The 13,701-nt window shown below is 43.2% G+C and overlaps 1 protein-coding gene across 1 annotated transcript in view; it reads right to left on the reverse strand.

Annotated features, from left to right (window-relative positions):
* The window catches only part of fndc4a (fibronectin type III domain containing 4a), a 30,573-nt gene extending 19,126 nt beyond the window's left edge, over positions 1–11,447 (reverse strand). The window contains exons 1-2 of the mRNA XM_031582035.1: positions 10,435–11,447; positions 1,699–1,814 (exon numbers count right to left, since the gene is read on the reverse strand). Coding sequence (XP_031437895.1) covers positions 1,699–1,814; positions 10,435–10,510 — 192 coding nt within the window. The 5' untranslated portion in view covers positions 10,511–11,447. The remainder of the gene's footprint in view (positions 1–1,698; positions 1,815–10,434) is intronic.
* Positions 11,448–13,701: the final 2,254 nt, after the last annotated feature.

Consider the following 13,701-nt stretch of genomic DNA (forward strand, 5'->3'; position numbering starts at 1 on the left):
GAAGAGAGGAGAGATGAGGGGAGGTGAGGTGAGGAGGGGAGAGGGCAGGAGACAGAGGAGAGGAGAGAATATGAGGAAAAGAAAGATACAGGAAAGGACAGGAGAGAGAAAATGAGGAGAAAGTATAAGCGGGAAGGAGACAGCAGAGAGGAAAGGACAGAGGAGCAGAGGAGTGGAGTGGACAGCAGAGGTGAGCTACTATTTAAAGTCAAGGTCACCGCCAGCGCGAAAGTGATTAGCGTAACGTCAAAGGTTTATAGGCTATTCCTCTGTCCCGTTTATGAGGCCATGATTTTGAGATCATTTGGCATCAAACTGATGTGATGTTTTATGTGTATTAGGGACCTGCACCAAAAATGTCCCAGTAAGAAACTGATGGTAATAAAAACCCTGTCTTATCCGCTAAGACACCGTGGGCATGTGGGCATGTCAGCAATAAACAAAGGTGAGGTCTATTATATATGCCATTTAGGTCATTAATATAATATTAATAATATAATTTGATTTATTTCTTCTTGACTGAAAGATTCTTCATACATAGAAGTTGTTTTTTAAACAGCAAATGGCTGTAAAAGTGAGAGACGCCTTTCTTAGAAGGAGTTTCTCAGAGAAGCATAACGATTTTGTTCAGACCGTGTGGCTGAACCTCCTACTCCTCCCCTGCATCTTCACTGGCATGGGCAACACTGGTAGCATCTTCACCCATTCTGGACAGTTGGTTTTGTAAATGTTTAATCTGTACACTTCTCAACTCTTCATAATCTAAATTTAATCGCATCAGAGCATGCTCAGATGGAGGAGTCTAACCGAACACCATCTCTCTCTCTCTCTCTCGGAGGAGGAGGAGGAAGAGGAAATGTTGGGTCTGAAAGCTCTTTCAGCGGGGTGTCTGAACCTCAAGGAACCGCTATCTCCTACTTCACCCCCCCCCCCACACACACACACACACAGACATCCCCGCCAATACACACACCCCACCAACACACACACACACACATCCCCACCCACACCCTACGGTGTCCTGGAGGTGCTCTCTGCTTGCTTGATGGAGAAATTAATTTAGACTTTTCCTCTCAATGAATAATGCATTGATAAGGGGACACAGGACCCCAAGCAAATTACCAGGCCTATAGACATCTGTTTGCGTAATATTCAAAACAACTCACTGTATAATTGCCTATACTAGATGTGCTCTATCATTTAATGCTCTCAGTGTCCTAGATAGCTTCCTGAATTGAGAGAACCTTCTCACTATCTCCTGTGATTGACACTAACAAAATGTTTTTAATGTTCAGCTACGTTATATGAGGTAGGATATATTTTGCATGGGATGACAGAAAGACACTCATAAATAAATGACAACTCAGAATATACTGTATGTCTTGCCTCTGTCAGTAACACAGTACTTTAGAAACCCTCATAAACATGTTCTGTATTTCAGCTAGAATATTTAAAACATTTTTTGATTGCGTTGTGTTGTATTTTAAGTGGCATGCTAGACCACTTACATAAGCTGTGTTTAGTTTAGATCTTCATACATACATACATACATGTAGAGTGTATCAACAAGCTGTCAAACGAATGTGTTAACTAATGTCTTAATCTGAATATAATGTGGTGGTTCTTTTATAAAACTACATAATATAGAGTTTTGCCAACATTTTATACACAGAATGGTCTTCCATGGATGAGCCTTACCTGCTGTGTGATTGAGAAGCCAATTATGATGTCACCTTCTGGAACCTCCCAGGTGATGGTTGCCGAGTCGGCCTTTAGATGCATGACAGATACGTTGACAGGTGCAGGGGGGCGATCTGCGAAGGAACACAAGCCCAAATTAGTCACCTATGGCACCTGGCATGGCGTGTGTGTGTCCAACAGCAAGGCTCACCACTGCATGTAAATGTCACTTTGCATGTACTTTCTGTGGAACTATTCACCCGGCTTGTTTTCCAAGCAAGCACAGGTGTGTGTGTGTGTGTGTGTGTGTGCGTTTGCGTGTGTGTGTGAATGGGAATGTGCGAGTGTGTGTGTGTGTGTGTGTGTGTGTGTGTGTGTGAGTGTGTGTGTGAATGGGAATGTGTGTGGGTGTGTGTGTGTGTGTGTATGTGTGTGTGTGTGTGTGTGTGTGTGTGTGTGTGTGTGTGTGTGTGTGTGTGTATGTATGTGTGTGTGCGATATCATCTGACAGTGCAGTCTGTGTATCTCGTGAGTCATCTAAACAGCAGATGAGACCCCTTCAGTTCTCTGTTTTGATTGCTGACACTAACGCTAAAGATGGTGCCACCTCTTGCTCGACATAGACACATCAAAGCCCACGGCCTGCAGCAGCATTTCTCTTCAGAGAACCGCCATAATAAACATTAGTGGTCTGCTGGATCCTATTCGGGTCACAGCCAATGCAATTAGCCTACTTTTTTCTGCAAACTGCTAAAGTCTACAGGTGTGAAATATGTTGGCTCATGTATGTTTGTATTTGTTTACTCTTTCTCTCGCTCACTCTCTTTTGCTCACGTGCTCCCTCTTTCTCGAAATGGTCTGAGGCTGTTGCCAACAAAGCTTTCCAATCTGGCGCGGTCTTGTCATGATGTAAAGCACTCGCTACGGGTCACGTTCGCCTTCCGTTGTCTGGGCGATCTTCCCTGCGGAGGTGCATCTAAAAGCAATCTCAGTAAAACACCCAAAGATGTTTTATACGGTTTTAATCCCTTTCTGGACCAACACTCCTCCTCCTATCAGATGCTTCCTCTCGCTGCCTCGCGCGTAGCCCTCTGCATCCCCATCCTTTTTCTATTTTGTCTTTAAAATTCCCAACCTGCATCTCCTCTTCCCCTCTCTCCATCTATAATCAGCTCTGCCTCAGTCCCCAGACTATACCGCTGACCCAAAAGCATATCTCAAATTCCCCCCTTTTGTATCCCATACCCCACCGCTGGCTCGGCTAACCTCCGCTGACACCAACAAAAAAGAAAATTCTGTGCAGCTGCAGAATACTGAACAGTGCACCCAAAAAAAAGGCCTGTCTTCAACCATCTGTCTGCTCTCTATGCTGCGGCAGAGAGTCCTTTAAATGCACCTTGGTGCCCACTTCATGTCCATCTACGTGCAGAGAGAGACCCATTTTTTTGCCGAGCCGCTATCGAGCACTCTATCCTGATTTAGCTGGGCAATAGACAAGCTAATTAGACTGCCACAAAGGAGTGGGCTGAGATGGGGAGGTGGGGAGAGAGAGAGAGAGGGGAGACATTCGATGTGGGAGAGCCAGTAGCTCAGTCACCACGCCCAGAGAAGTGGCAGAGACCTCCCTAGTTGAGATGACCTGGCCCCTTGTGCGCACCGAGGGGCTATTTTTAAAAACAAACATCCAGACAGAAGTCTAATGGACTTTGTGTGTTTTATAGCCAGGAATGTGAGAAAGTCTCTGTCTCTCTTTATGATCTGTATGACTGTGCCTCTTCAGTGCGAAAGCTGACACTCAGCCATATTATGTAATGACTGGTCTGGGACAATAATAGAAAAGAAGAAACCTATTTATGGTGTTGATGGACTAAGCCTGAATGCTAAGTGACTGAGATGGACTGAGATGTCTCCTTAATGTATCCAATTCACAAGTGGAACAGCAGTACATTCTGGTTTTAAGATAATTGCCTCAGCAGTTGTTGGTGGCGTTACTTTTTAATGATGATTCCAGCGGCTTGCGTTACACAATGGTAAGATGACAACCGTACAGTTTTCCCCGTCACACCTTCATCATCTGCCTCTTCCTTGTTGCTTCTCCTGTGTCATGAGGACATGGCTAATCACCTCCACTTGCTGACAACATACAAAAGGGTCGCGCCAGGTGTCACCATTGCAGAATATCACTCCGCCAATCGATCTCGTGGACAGTCCAGTTCGGGAGCGGTCATCCTTTCAGGGTTACGTCAATCAATACCTCTCACTTTCAGTCGGTGGTTCTCCAGTGTTGGGGGTCAGGGTCACGCCGGTCAATACCTCTCCCTCTCAGTCTGTGGGTCAGGGTCAACGATACTCCCATTGTTTGGCAGCCGACCGCAGACGACAGGCTTGACAAATGCAGCCCAAATGCGGCGCTGACTGAGGCATTGCAGGGGGAGGAAGATGAGGGTGTGGTGGTCTGTGGGGATGAAGGTGTCTGGGTTTGTGAGCGTCACAGACTTTTTTAATAATGATGACCCCCGGTGCTGGTGTGTGTAGTGATGGTATAATGAGAAGAAGAAGAAGAAGAGAAGGAGGAAAAGGAGAAGAAGAAAAGGAGGAAGAAGAAGAAGACAATGAAATAAGAAGAGGCTACATTTCTGTGGAACGACTATTAAAATACATCCCGACAAAACAACGGAATATCTGCCTTACGGGATGCAGGCAAAACAACTAAATCTACAGTATATCTGACCAACAAAACTGAAGCGGCAGGAAATGACCTAAACATTGTAGCCTCCGAGGTACAAGCTGAGAAGTCTATAGACTAAGTGGCAGCTTTTCATCTCAGTCTCAAACTGAAACTCACAGTTTTTCGACCCATACAAAAATATGTTTTTTTTTTTTTTTTTTTTAGAGAGGACCCTGGAAACAGTAAGGAAATAAGAGAAATACCTTTCCCTGAATGATGAAAAAATTAAAACTGTAAATAACACTTCTCTGAAAAGAAAAATAGAAAGATAAATTCTGAAATGATATGGTGGGTATCTTGAAGTGCTCATTCATAATAGAAGTCACAAGAACAGTCAAGAGCTGGATCTGTGCTATGAAGATGAGAGTGACAGATAGCTCCTCTCATATTCAATATGCAGTAATTGGATTTTGGAATGTCATTATGTGATTGTCATATTTCATACAGATAATGTCTTTTTTTTTGCTGATGTCGTGACCTGCCTTGTGGGGAGAGCAATGAGGAATAATTAACTTCCTGACTGCTCCATAGGAGCTCAAAGACAATGATAAACATGTGTTATTTAATGTAAACAATATCACCAACAGTACTCAATCACCACTCCAACTCATTGAAATGGTCTCATGAACATTGCAGCAGAGGCTGTTTTAGTGGTGTATTTCATATCGGATTTTAGTTGTCTCATTTTCATCTGTGTTAAAAACTCATCTAAAACTCATCTAAATTCCTGGAAAGCCAGGACAAAAAAGCGCAAAGACCTCAGTGATAAAAAAAAAGGTCTCCAATCAGGTGCTGCTCTAGGCGGCCCTGACTCCCCTGCTCTCTCTCTCTCTCTCTCTCTCTCTCTCTCTCGTCTTTATAGGGCATCCATCAGGGTTCCGCCGTGACATTTACACATTACGCAAACACATCCACTCCAGCGCGAGAAAAGCTCATTGTCCTCTGGGTAATGGGAGTTACAAGAGTCCGCGAAAAGCTGTTAAAAGCACCGTCGGGCCGTTGGTGATGCATGGGCACCCATCCACCCACATCCACACCCACATCCTCTCTGCTGATGTAGGAAATGAGTATGTGGTTAGAGCCGAAGCGTAAATTATGGCGCTACTTAAGGCATGCTGGAAGCCTAGCTGTGGATGCTTTCGAATTAACTCAAAAGGTTTGGCCTTACACTGGGCAGGGAGTAAACAGCTCCGTGTAGGAGAGCAGTAAACTAAAGACAGCCAAAGTAAATGTCATTTACAAAAGCAAATGTTGTATCCTGCTATGCTAATAGATTGATACAAATTTGTGTTGTTTTTAAAGCTGATAAGGAGGTATTTTTCCTTCTAGTGGTGATGCTAATCTGTCACGTTCTCAGAGGCATGTTATGTAAGAGACAAACATCACGCGGGTCACCCCACGGTCCAGCGCTAGGTCTGCCAATGGTAGACGCCGCCCCGAACGTGGCTGTCCTGCCAAGGTGAATAATGGGACAGAGCCTTGCCTGAGAGCGCATCTTTGCTAACACTCCCAGAGGGTTTTTGTGTGTGTTTGTGTGTGTGTGGGTGTGTGTGTGTGTGTGTGTGTGAGTGTGTGTGTTTGTGTGAGAGAGAGAGTGACATAGAGAGGTGACAGAGAGAGAGGGGGAGGGGGTTACTGAGAGTGAGAGAGAGAAAGGATGAGTGCATGTGAATATGAGATTGCACATGCATTTGAGGGCGTGTGCATGAGTACACGTATCCAAGTGCATGTTTGTGTTTTTGCAAGTTAAGCTTTAGGCAGCTGCACAGCACCTTTCTATATAAATGGCAGTAGTGGTCCTCAATTATAAGCAAGAATAAATGCCTCATAGAAAACAAGCCTACCTAAAACTCCTTGCTCCTGCCTATTCATATTTTCAGTCAGCATCTTTATAAACAGCAGTAGTTTAATTTAATAAATCCATGTCAAGTTTCCAAGTAATATGAAGATAGGTTCATACTTCTTGTAGTGCCCTTGTTAAATCACAGTTTACCTGATTATAGCATGATATCAAGTGTAACATACTAGCACACAGAGCATAAGATCATATTTAGATCACCAGCATGAAACTTTTCCTCTATTTCCTCCATCACCAAGATTATGTCAACATAATTTATCAATAGGCTCAGAATCACCATTATTTAGCTATACTATTATAGTTAGAATGTTACACTATACTACAATATAACTGATGCCAATTGATAGTAATAATTAATAGTATTGATATTTATTAATTGATAGTTACAGTAATATTAGCAACAGAAATGACAACTGTTACGAGGTAACAAGGGCTCTGCCATACAAAAGGTGACTGAGGATTGTAGGCTGTGCTTCCTGTGAATCTGGGGCAGCGGGATGAAGAGTCTCTGGCCTCTGAGGTGTCTGCTCCTGTCTACTGATTGCCTCCGCTCGCTCCTTCACAGACGGTTACCATGGAGTTTTACCGTATTCTTATCTTAATCTCATATCTCAAAATGGCCTCCGTAACATCTGGCTAAATCCTCGTAAATTAAAAAGATGAAGCGAGGCTTTCGTGCAATCTGGCATGTTTTGGCCACCCAACAAACCCAATGTGTGCATCTCCTGACACTCACAGTCACTGTAAATCACTCCCTCTGCTTCTGAGAATGGCAATTATCTGTGGTAACTGCAGGTTTCTTGTTGTGATAGGAGCTTAAATGGAGACTGCCTGGCAATGTGTCGTCGTAACACAAGTAGGTTAAAGCTCTTAGTGTTCTGTCATAAAGACATTAAGGGGATACTGTGAGAGTTTCTAAATGAGAAATCCTTTACCATTCTCTGAAACAATGCTGTCCTCCAGCTGACCTTGTGACGGTCCCTCCTGTGCTGACAGAAACGCCATTTGAAACTGTATTTGATTAAACTCTAGAATGAACAAAAAAACTCAACGCTAGAATCAAAGATCATGTTCAGCCACATTTTACATAATATAACCCTTATACTAAATAGCATTTGTGATCATTTAAGTATCTTTTTTTTTACCATTTTCTTTTTATTTAACGATAAGAACACCAATACAACAAGTCATCAACAACATCGACAACCAGAAATAAAAAATGAGTCTGTGTCAACTACCATAGAGTCCACTTCCTCCATTTACTGTCCATCTGTGATCCTGTCAGCCGTAGCCTGTGTGTCAGTCTTTCCATAAGTGATCATTTAAGTATCTTGAGGCCTACGCAGTACAACATACAACACTGAGTGAGAGTAAGGGCATACTGGTTCTGTTTCGTGAACTAAAATGTGGGTGAAGGTTAGCGTTTGAGTTTGAATTAACAATAGGGTAATGTAAATGCATGTAGGTGTGTTAAGCTGTACTTTTGATCGAATAACAAGAGTGTACTATGAATCTAATATGTCTAGAACATCATACTGATCCACTTTTTCAGAAAATCGGAAACTATGACACTATGACCCAGCAGTTATTTAAACAATTCTGAAGCAGGATCCTAAAACTGAACTCCACCACTTCCTCCTACTCTCCTTCTGACCCAGCTTCCTCCACCCTGCCCTCCCCTCCCACCTGCCCATCTGCACCCTGGGAAACACTTGCTGTACTCTGACACATCTGGAGACAGGCCAGCAGCCTCTTTCATCTCACAGCACTGAGGCCCTGAGCTCAGTGTCCCAGAAGACCTGCCCCTGAGCCCACACCAACCTGCCCCCCCCACCCCACCCCACCCCCATCCACCCCTACGTGCGGAACAGGCTGCCTTGGGATGAAGAGATCTCAGAGGCTCAACCCCTGCCCTTCAAGTACGCTGTGAGCCTCAGAGTACTGTCTGGCTCTGCCTGTGCCCTTAACACTAGCGGGTTCAGACTAGATGACAAGCAGTTAATCAAAGTGCCGTGGGGGAATACACCTGTGGGATTATGGTGCGAGGCTGTGAGATTATTTATTTATTTTTTATGCTGAATGATGTATCGTAGCATTGCAGAGAAACGAATCGCGTTCAACTTGCACTGTTTTTTTTTATGTTCAGGCCTTGCTACGTTTGGCTAATTGAGCAGTTTTTGGGGTAATTGAATAGCCCATTAAATCCATCAGCCCAGTGAGCACCACACCACGCATTGTGTGTCTCTGTGCACGCTGTTGATGAAGGCGTCCCTATGACCCTTTCATAGCTGCCGCTTCCAAAAATAGCTGGCCACCCTGCAGGTAGTTTCAGGGTCTGTAAATGTCGCAATTTATTCACAAACACAGACCCAAACCGAACGTGAATAGCAGAAAGGTAATGTGTGGGATGCATCAGAAAATGTCAGTCCTTGTTAGAACAAATGACACAGACTCGTGGGCAGTGTGGACTTGAAAAAAGGAGGTCACCTTTCACTTCTTAGTCATGGCGAATAATTCTGCCATTATAAATGTACAGAGATTCTTCGCCTTATTGTCATCGACTCACTGCAACAGACCAACCCAAAGAGGGGAGTGTCATCACAACTCAGAGCCTAATGCCCTCAGAGCATAGATGACTCATTGAGATGGGAAGAGTTGTTTCCAGTCAAGGGCCTGCGAGATCCTCTCCCAGTGCACATGGGGCCAGGACCCTGAACACCGACCTGGCAGGTTCAAGCTTCGGCACGAACTGCTGAAACTGAAATCACGAGGAGACTGGAACACTGTGGGGTCGACACGGAGCCTCCCGCACAAAAGAGGGTTTTTTTGGTTTATAGAAGACCTCAAATTTCCTCTTGTGGCCTCCACTGAGGTGAATCAGAAGAGGGATTTCCCCCCCGCTTATTTAGGCATTCTAAACAGCTCTGTGCACAGCAGGGGCCCTGGCAGCAGCAGTGACATTGCAGATGTCTTTCACACTGTTCATGTGATAATGTCAGGTTATGCTATGCACTGTCATGCCGTGTGCTCAGCGGCCATACCAGCATCTCATATGGAAGCAGATTTCACGGGTGGCTCATTCTGTATTGAATTTCTCCGTCCATGCCTTCCCACTACAGAGAGCCACTTGGCCCTGCATACCTCGTATTTAGCTCTGCAGGACATGGCCCAAATATGTAACCTATGTTTAATTAATTTGAATCGAATGAAAGTATGGTTTTGAATGAGTGTGTGCGGGGTACCAGTGTGCTTGAATTAATTCCATACTTTTCTCGACAGCACCTGCCATATTACGCGCGAGGTGGTTAGAATGACACCCGTCTCCCTAAGTCAGAAGAAAGCGCGAGGTGCTTGCGGCGCATATAGCTCTCACTTCAAACGGTAGAGATGCCAAACCGCGAGCGTACTCGGTACCGATTCCAAGAAAGAGTGAAATCCCAGGTGACTGTCACACACAGATAGAGAGACGGGGACGGGGGGGGGGGGGGGGGGGGGTCGGGCGGGTTTCCTTCACGGAGAACTTAGGCAGAGCCAATTATTTATTTTGCAAGCGTTTCAGGCAAATGCATTTTGAAGATGAGGTTGTCAGAACAGGTCCAAATCACATCACCTCCCACTTCTTCTTGCCAGGCTGCATACAATATATCAATATTTAGATCATGAACCCATGTCCTTGTTGATAAAACTCTTGTAATAATCACAACAAACCCGGCTAACTGACGCCAGTACTGCTGCAACAGAATGCATGCATGGTGAAAAACAGCCGAACAGTGGTGGATTTGGCTAGTGGTCAGTATATGGCAAAGGACCGGCATGGAATCTTCATATAGCCCACCAATTGACTATATGCTTGGAGATGGATTGCAGTGTGCCAAGTCATTACGACCGTGCAACATATCACCCCTCTACCTACACAAACGACGACATGTAAAATATACACAAAATAAAGTGTGGTATAATGTTTGAGATTTTCCCAGAGCATAGCTATGCTGTCACTCGCTAGGTGTGATTACTTTTTCTGTTCACCAAAGTGGCAGACTTGATCATATACAACGGTTCTGCTGAGCTTTACGTTTTGGGCCAATTACGATTATAATATAGTTACTGGTCAAGAAAGGTTTTCACACGTTTTAGAATGTGCTGAGAGAGAAGGAGTGCGTTAACTTACTTGCTCCCACCAAAAACATGTCACTGCCCAGAAGCAACAGTGCCACGGAGTTCACAAAGACCAGGAACCGAGCCATGTCTTAAAGATGGTATCTTCCTGTTGCAGATGTCTACGAATCCATAAGCGATGAAATATCCATTTGTTCTGAAATGGCTTCGTTTTATTTCTGCAAGATGCCTGCGTTGAAATAGTTCTTATGTTAGTTCCCACAAACAAATGTACACAGTTCAGGCGAAGCGATTAACTTTATGTATGTCTCAAATAATACATGATAGATATTTGTGAAGTTGCCCCTGGGCGTCTTTCTCAGGAGTACATTTCTTCTGTAGCTTTATCTAATGTCGCGTACATGTCCAGCTCTGTCACTGAGAGGTTTCCATTGAATGTCGATTATGCTTCCCTGATATTAAAGGCAAAGTCGACGATTCAAACGCAATCGTGTCATGTTACAGTTCTTGTGGTTAGATATCCTCTTGTATCTCCGTGCGTAAAATTATAGGTTATACCTGCATAGAAAGGCGAAATGCGAGTTTTTAACTCGGCAGATAATCCAGAACCATGGTCAGCTCCATATTGAGGCTGAGCGCTGAGCCACAACGCGTGTGCTCAGATGCAACGGCGAAGGTCTTCATTTATTCATCGACGCAAATGTTCGTGCTTCACTGCCGCGCCTTGAGTGCTCAAGGACTCCGTGGAAGCAGGACCTCCGGTTTTTTTTTTACTTAACCTTTGGTGCCCTGTCCTACTAATACAAGTAGGCTGATTAACAGTTATTCATTTATCTTCGTCCTTCATTTGTGAGAATTACGTGGCATGTTCCAGACATTCTAAAGGTTCAGCAAAGCTCTTCAGTTATGTCCGTGTCCAGCTCTTTTACCGTTTAAAGAAAGCACGCACTCTCACTGGGTTGGATTCTTCCGATTTAACACTAACAAGTCTTAGAGTCTGACCAGGCACTAAGACTTACATGTAACGCGCAACAGGAAACAAACCTGTATGCTTTTACTGCGGAGGCTTGCCTTCAGTTTGCGCGATTGCGCGTTTGCGCGTTTGGTTCTGAAGTTTAATTCACAGACACACATTGGGTGCCCTCGTGAATTCAGTCAGGCACTCCGAAAAAAGATATCGCTGTAGTCGATGTCTTTTATGCTGACATATTTTTTTTTCATCTCCTTGTGCTTACGTGTTATTTATAAAATGTGCCATTGTAATCACGAGTGTTGCCAGTTTTATCCACAGTAGCTGTTTAATTTTCCCCATATGTAATACACATGTAATACATGTGTTAATGATACAGCACCATAGTATAATAACTCACCAACCTGTTTTGGTGTGTGCATGTATGTGCATGTGTGAGAGACAAAGCAAATACAGTATGTTGCTTTGTTTCGTGTATACACATTTTGAGTGTCACAGCCTATTTTAATGAACTTGCATGATGTAAAATTAAGCTTGTAATCACAGTGTGTAAGAGATTCAAAACAATTCATCATGGCAAGAGATATAAAATCAGTATAGAAAAACAGAAAAACAGCAAAGGTTTCTGCAGTAGTGTGGAACAAAGAAAAGGGAAACGGTGGGTTTCCAAAGTTACTAAACCACTAGGAACTGGGATTCTCTTTAAAACATGATATGAATGTGTTAAAGCAGCTAATTCAGAGTCCATTAACTTAGTTACTGAAAGCAATGTATGCTTCTGAATATTACTACTGGGCTGAATGAGGACAAGCAGCGACACTGTAAGGCCATGATCAAGTTGCGGTGATGTTGCAATATTTTCAATACAACCTGGGTAAGATTATGCTCAGTATGTGCCTGCTTAACAAATCTGCGTAATGTTGAAGTTACATGATTAAACAAAGAAATCGATGGCACCTATTTCATGAAAACAATAAGGGTAAGTTGTTTCTGTTTTCTAAGGGACCTAAATACATTTTGTAAATAAAAAAATAGAAATGCTGTGTTGATTTAACACATTTCATTCATGTGCAATCGGTATTCACATGTCAGTGAATCCAACTGAACATATTTTAACTTTGCAGTAGTGAAAAGTACCTGAGTACATTTACTCAAGTACTGTACTTTAAGTAACATTATGCAACTTATTTTTATTTTACCTTAAAATAACAGCTTCAAACTCATTTTGGTTATACACTGACTTGTAATATGGAGAATGGCCTGGTATTGCACTATGTAACTTTACAGAACTGAAACTGAACACAGATTTGTGTATCACAACTTTCAGTATTTCTTCTCTCATCTCCCATTAATCATCTCACGACCCCTCAGATTTGTCGGGTGTCCCTGTATATAAAACCGTGTATAAAGTAGTTCAAACTAGCTCCCCCTCCAGCAGCTACAACAGTAACATGTTCCTTAAACACTGATGCTTCAGTATTAATAATCTAGTGATGTCATATATAATAACATATCAGTCAGAGGGACCAAACCAGTACTTTTACGTTAATGCTTTAACTACATGTTGCTGCTAATCCTTGCTAGGACCTCTACTTGTAATGGTGTATTTTTGCATTACTGTATCGGTACTTTTACTTAAGAAAAGGATCTGAATACTTTTTCTGTTAGGTGAAAATTAACTCCAGTTACTCAGGACTCTGGAGTTGTAGATTAGTATATTTATTCAGCAACAATTGTCGGGCTTCATTTTCATCCTTGCGCTGTAAGTGAGCCCGACAATAGTTGCTGAATAAATATACTTATTTACAACTCCAGAGTCCTGAGTAACTTGAGTGAATTTTCACCTAACATCTTCCACCACTGATACTTTGCTAAGCCTGTTTTGCCCTGAAGCTCTTGCGTCAAGATGGGAGGCAAAGGCAATCAACACCACAGGCTGTGACACCCCAGAATGACCTTCAAGATCCATCTGTTTCTTATCCCCTTCATAACGGCTACCTGAAATACAAGATTTGCTATCACTACTACCTGTTTTTTATGTTACAGACCTTCTCACGTGAACACAACATAAAAAGGGGAGGTGGACAACAACATTAGTTTAAAAGTATAAATAATTTGATTAAACTAACACTAACATAACAAATTCAAGAAAAGAGTGTCTAGGGGAATATGGTGCATGTATGCTGGCATGTAAGATGGGCATGTATGTTGGCATGTAAGATGGGCATGTATGTTGGCATGTAAGATGGGCATGTAGGTTGGCATGTAAGATGGGCATGTATGATGGCATGTAAGATGGGCATGTAGGTTGGCATGTAAGATGGGCATGTACGATGGGTGTGTATGTTC

Source organism: Clupea harengus, chromosome 15 (genome assembly GCF_900700415.2).
Source record: "Clupea harengus chromosome 15, Ch_v2.0.2, whole genome shotgun sequence".
In the NCBI taxonomy this organism is placed as follows: Eukaryota; Metazoa; Chordata; class Actinopteri; order Clupeiformes; family Clupeidae; genus Clupea; species Clupea harengus.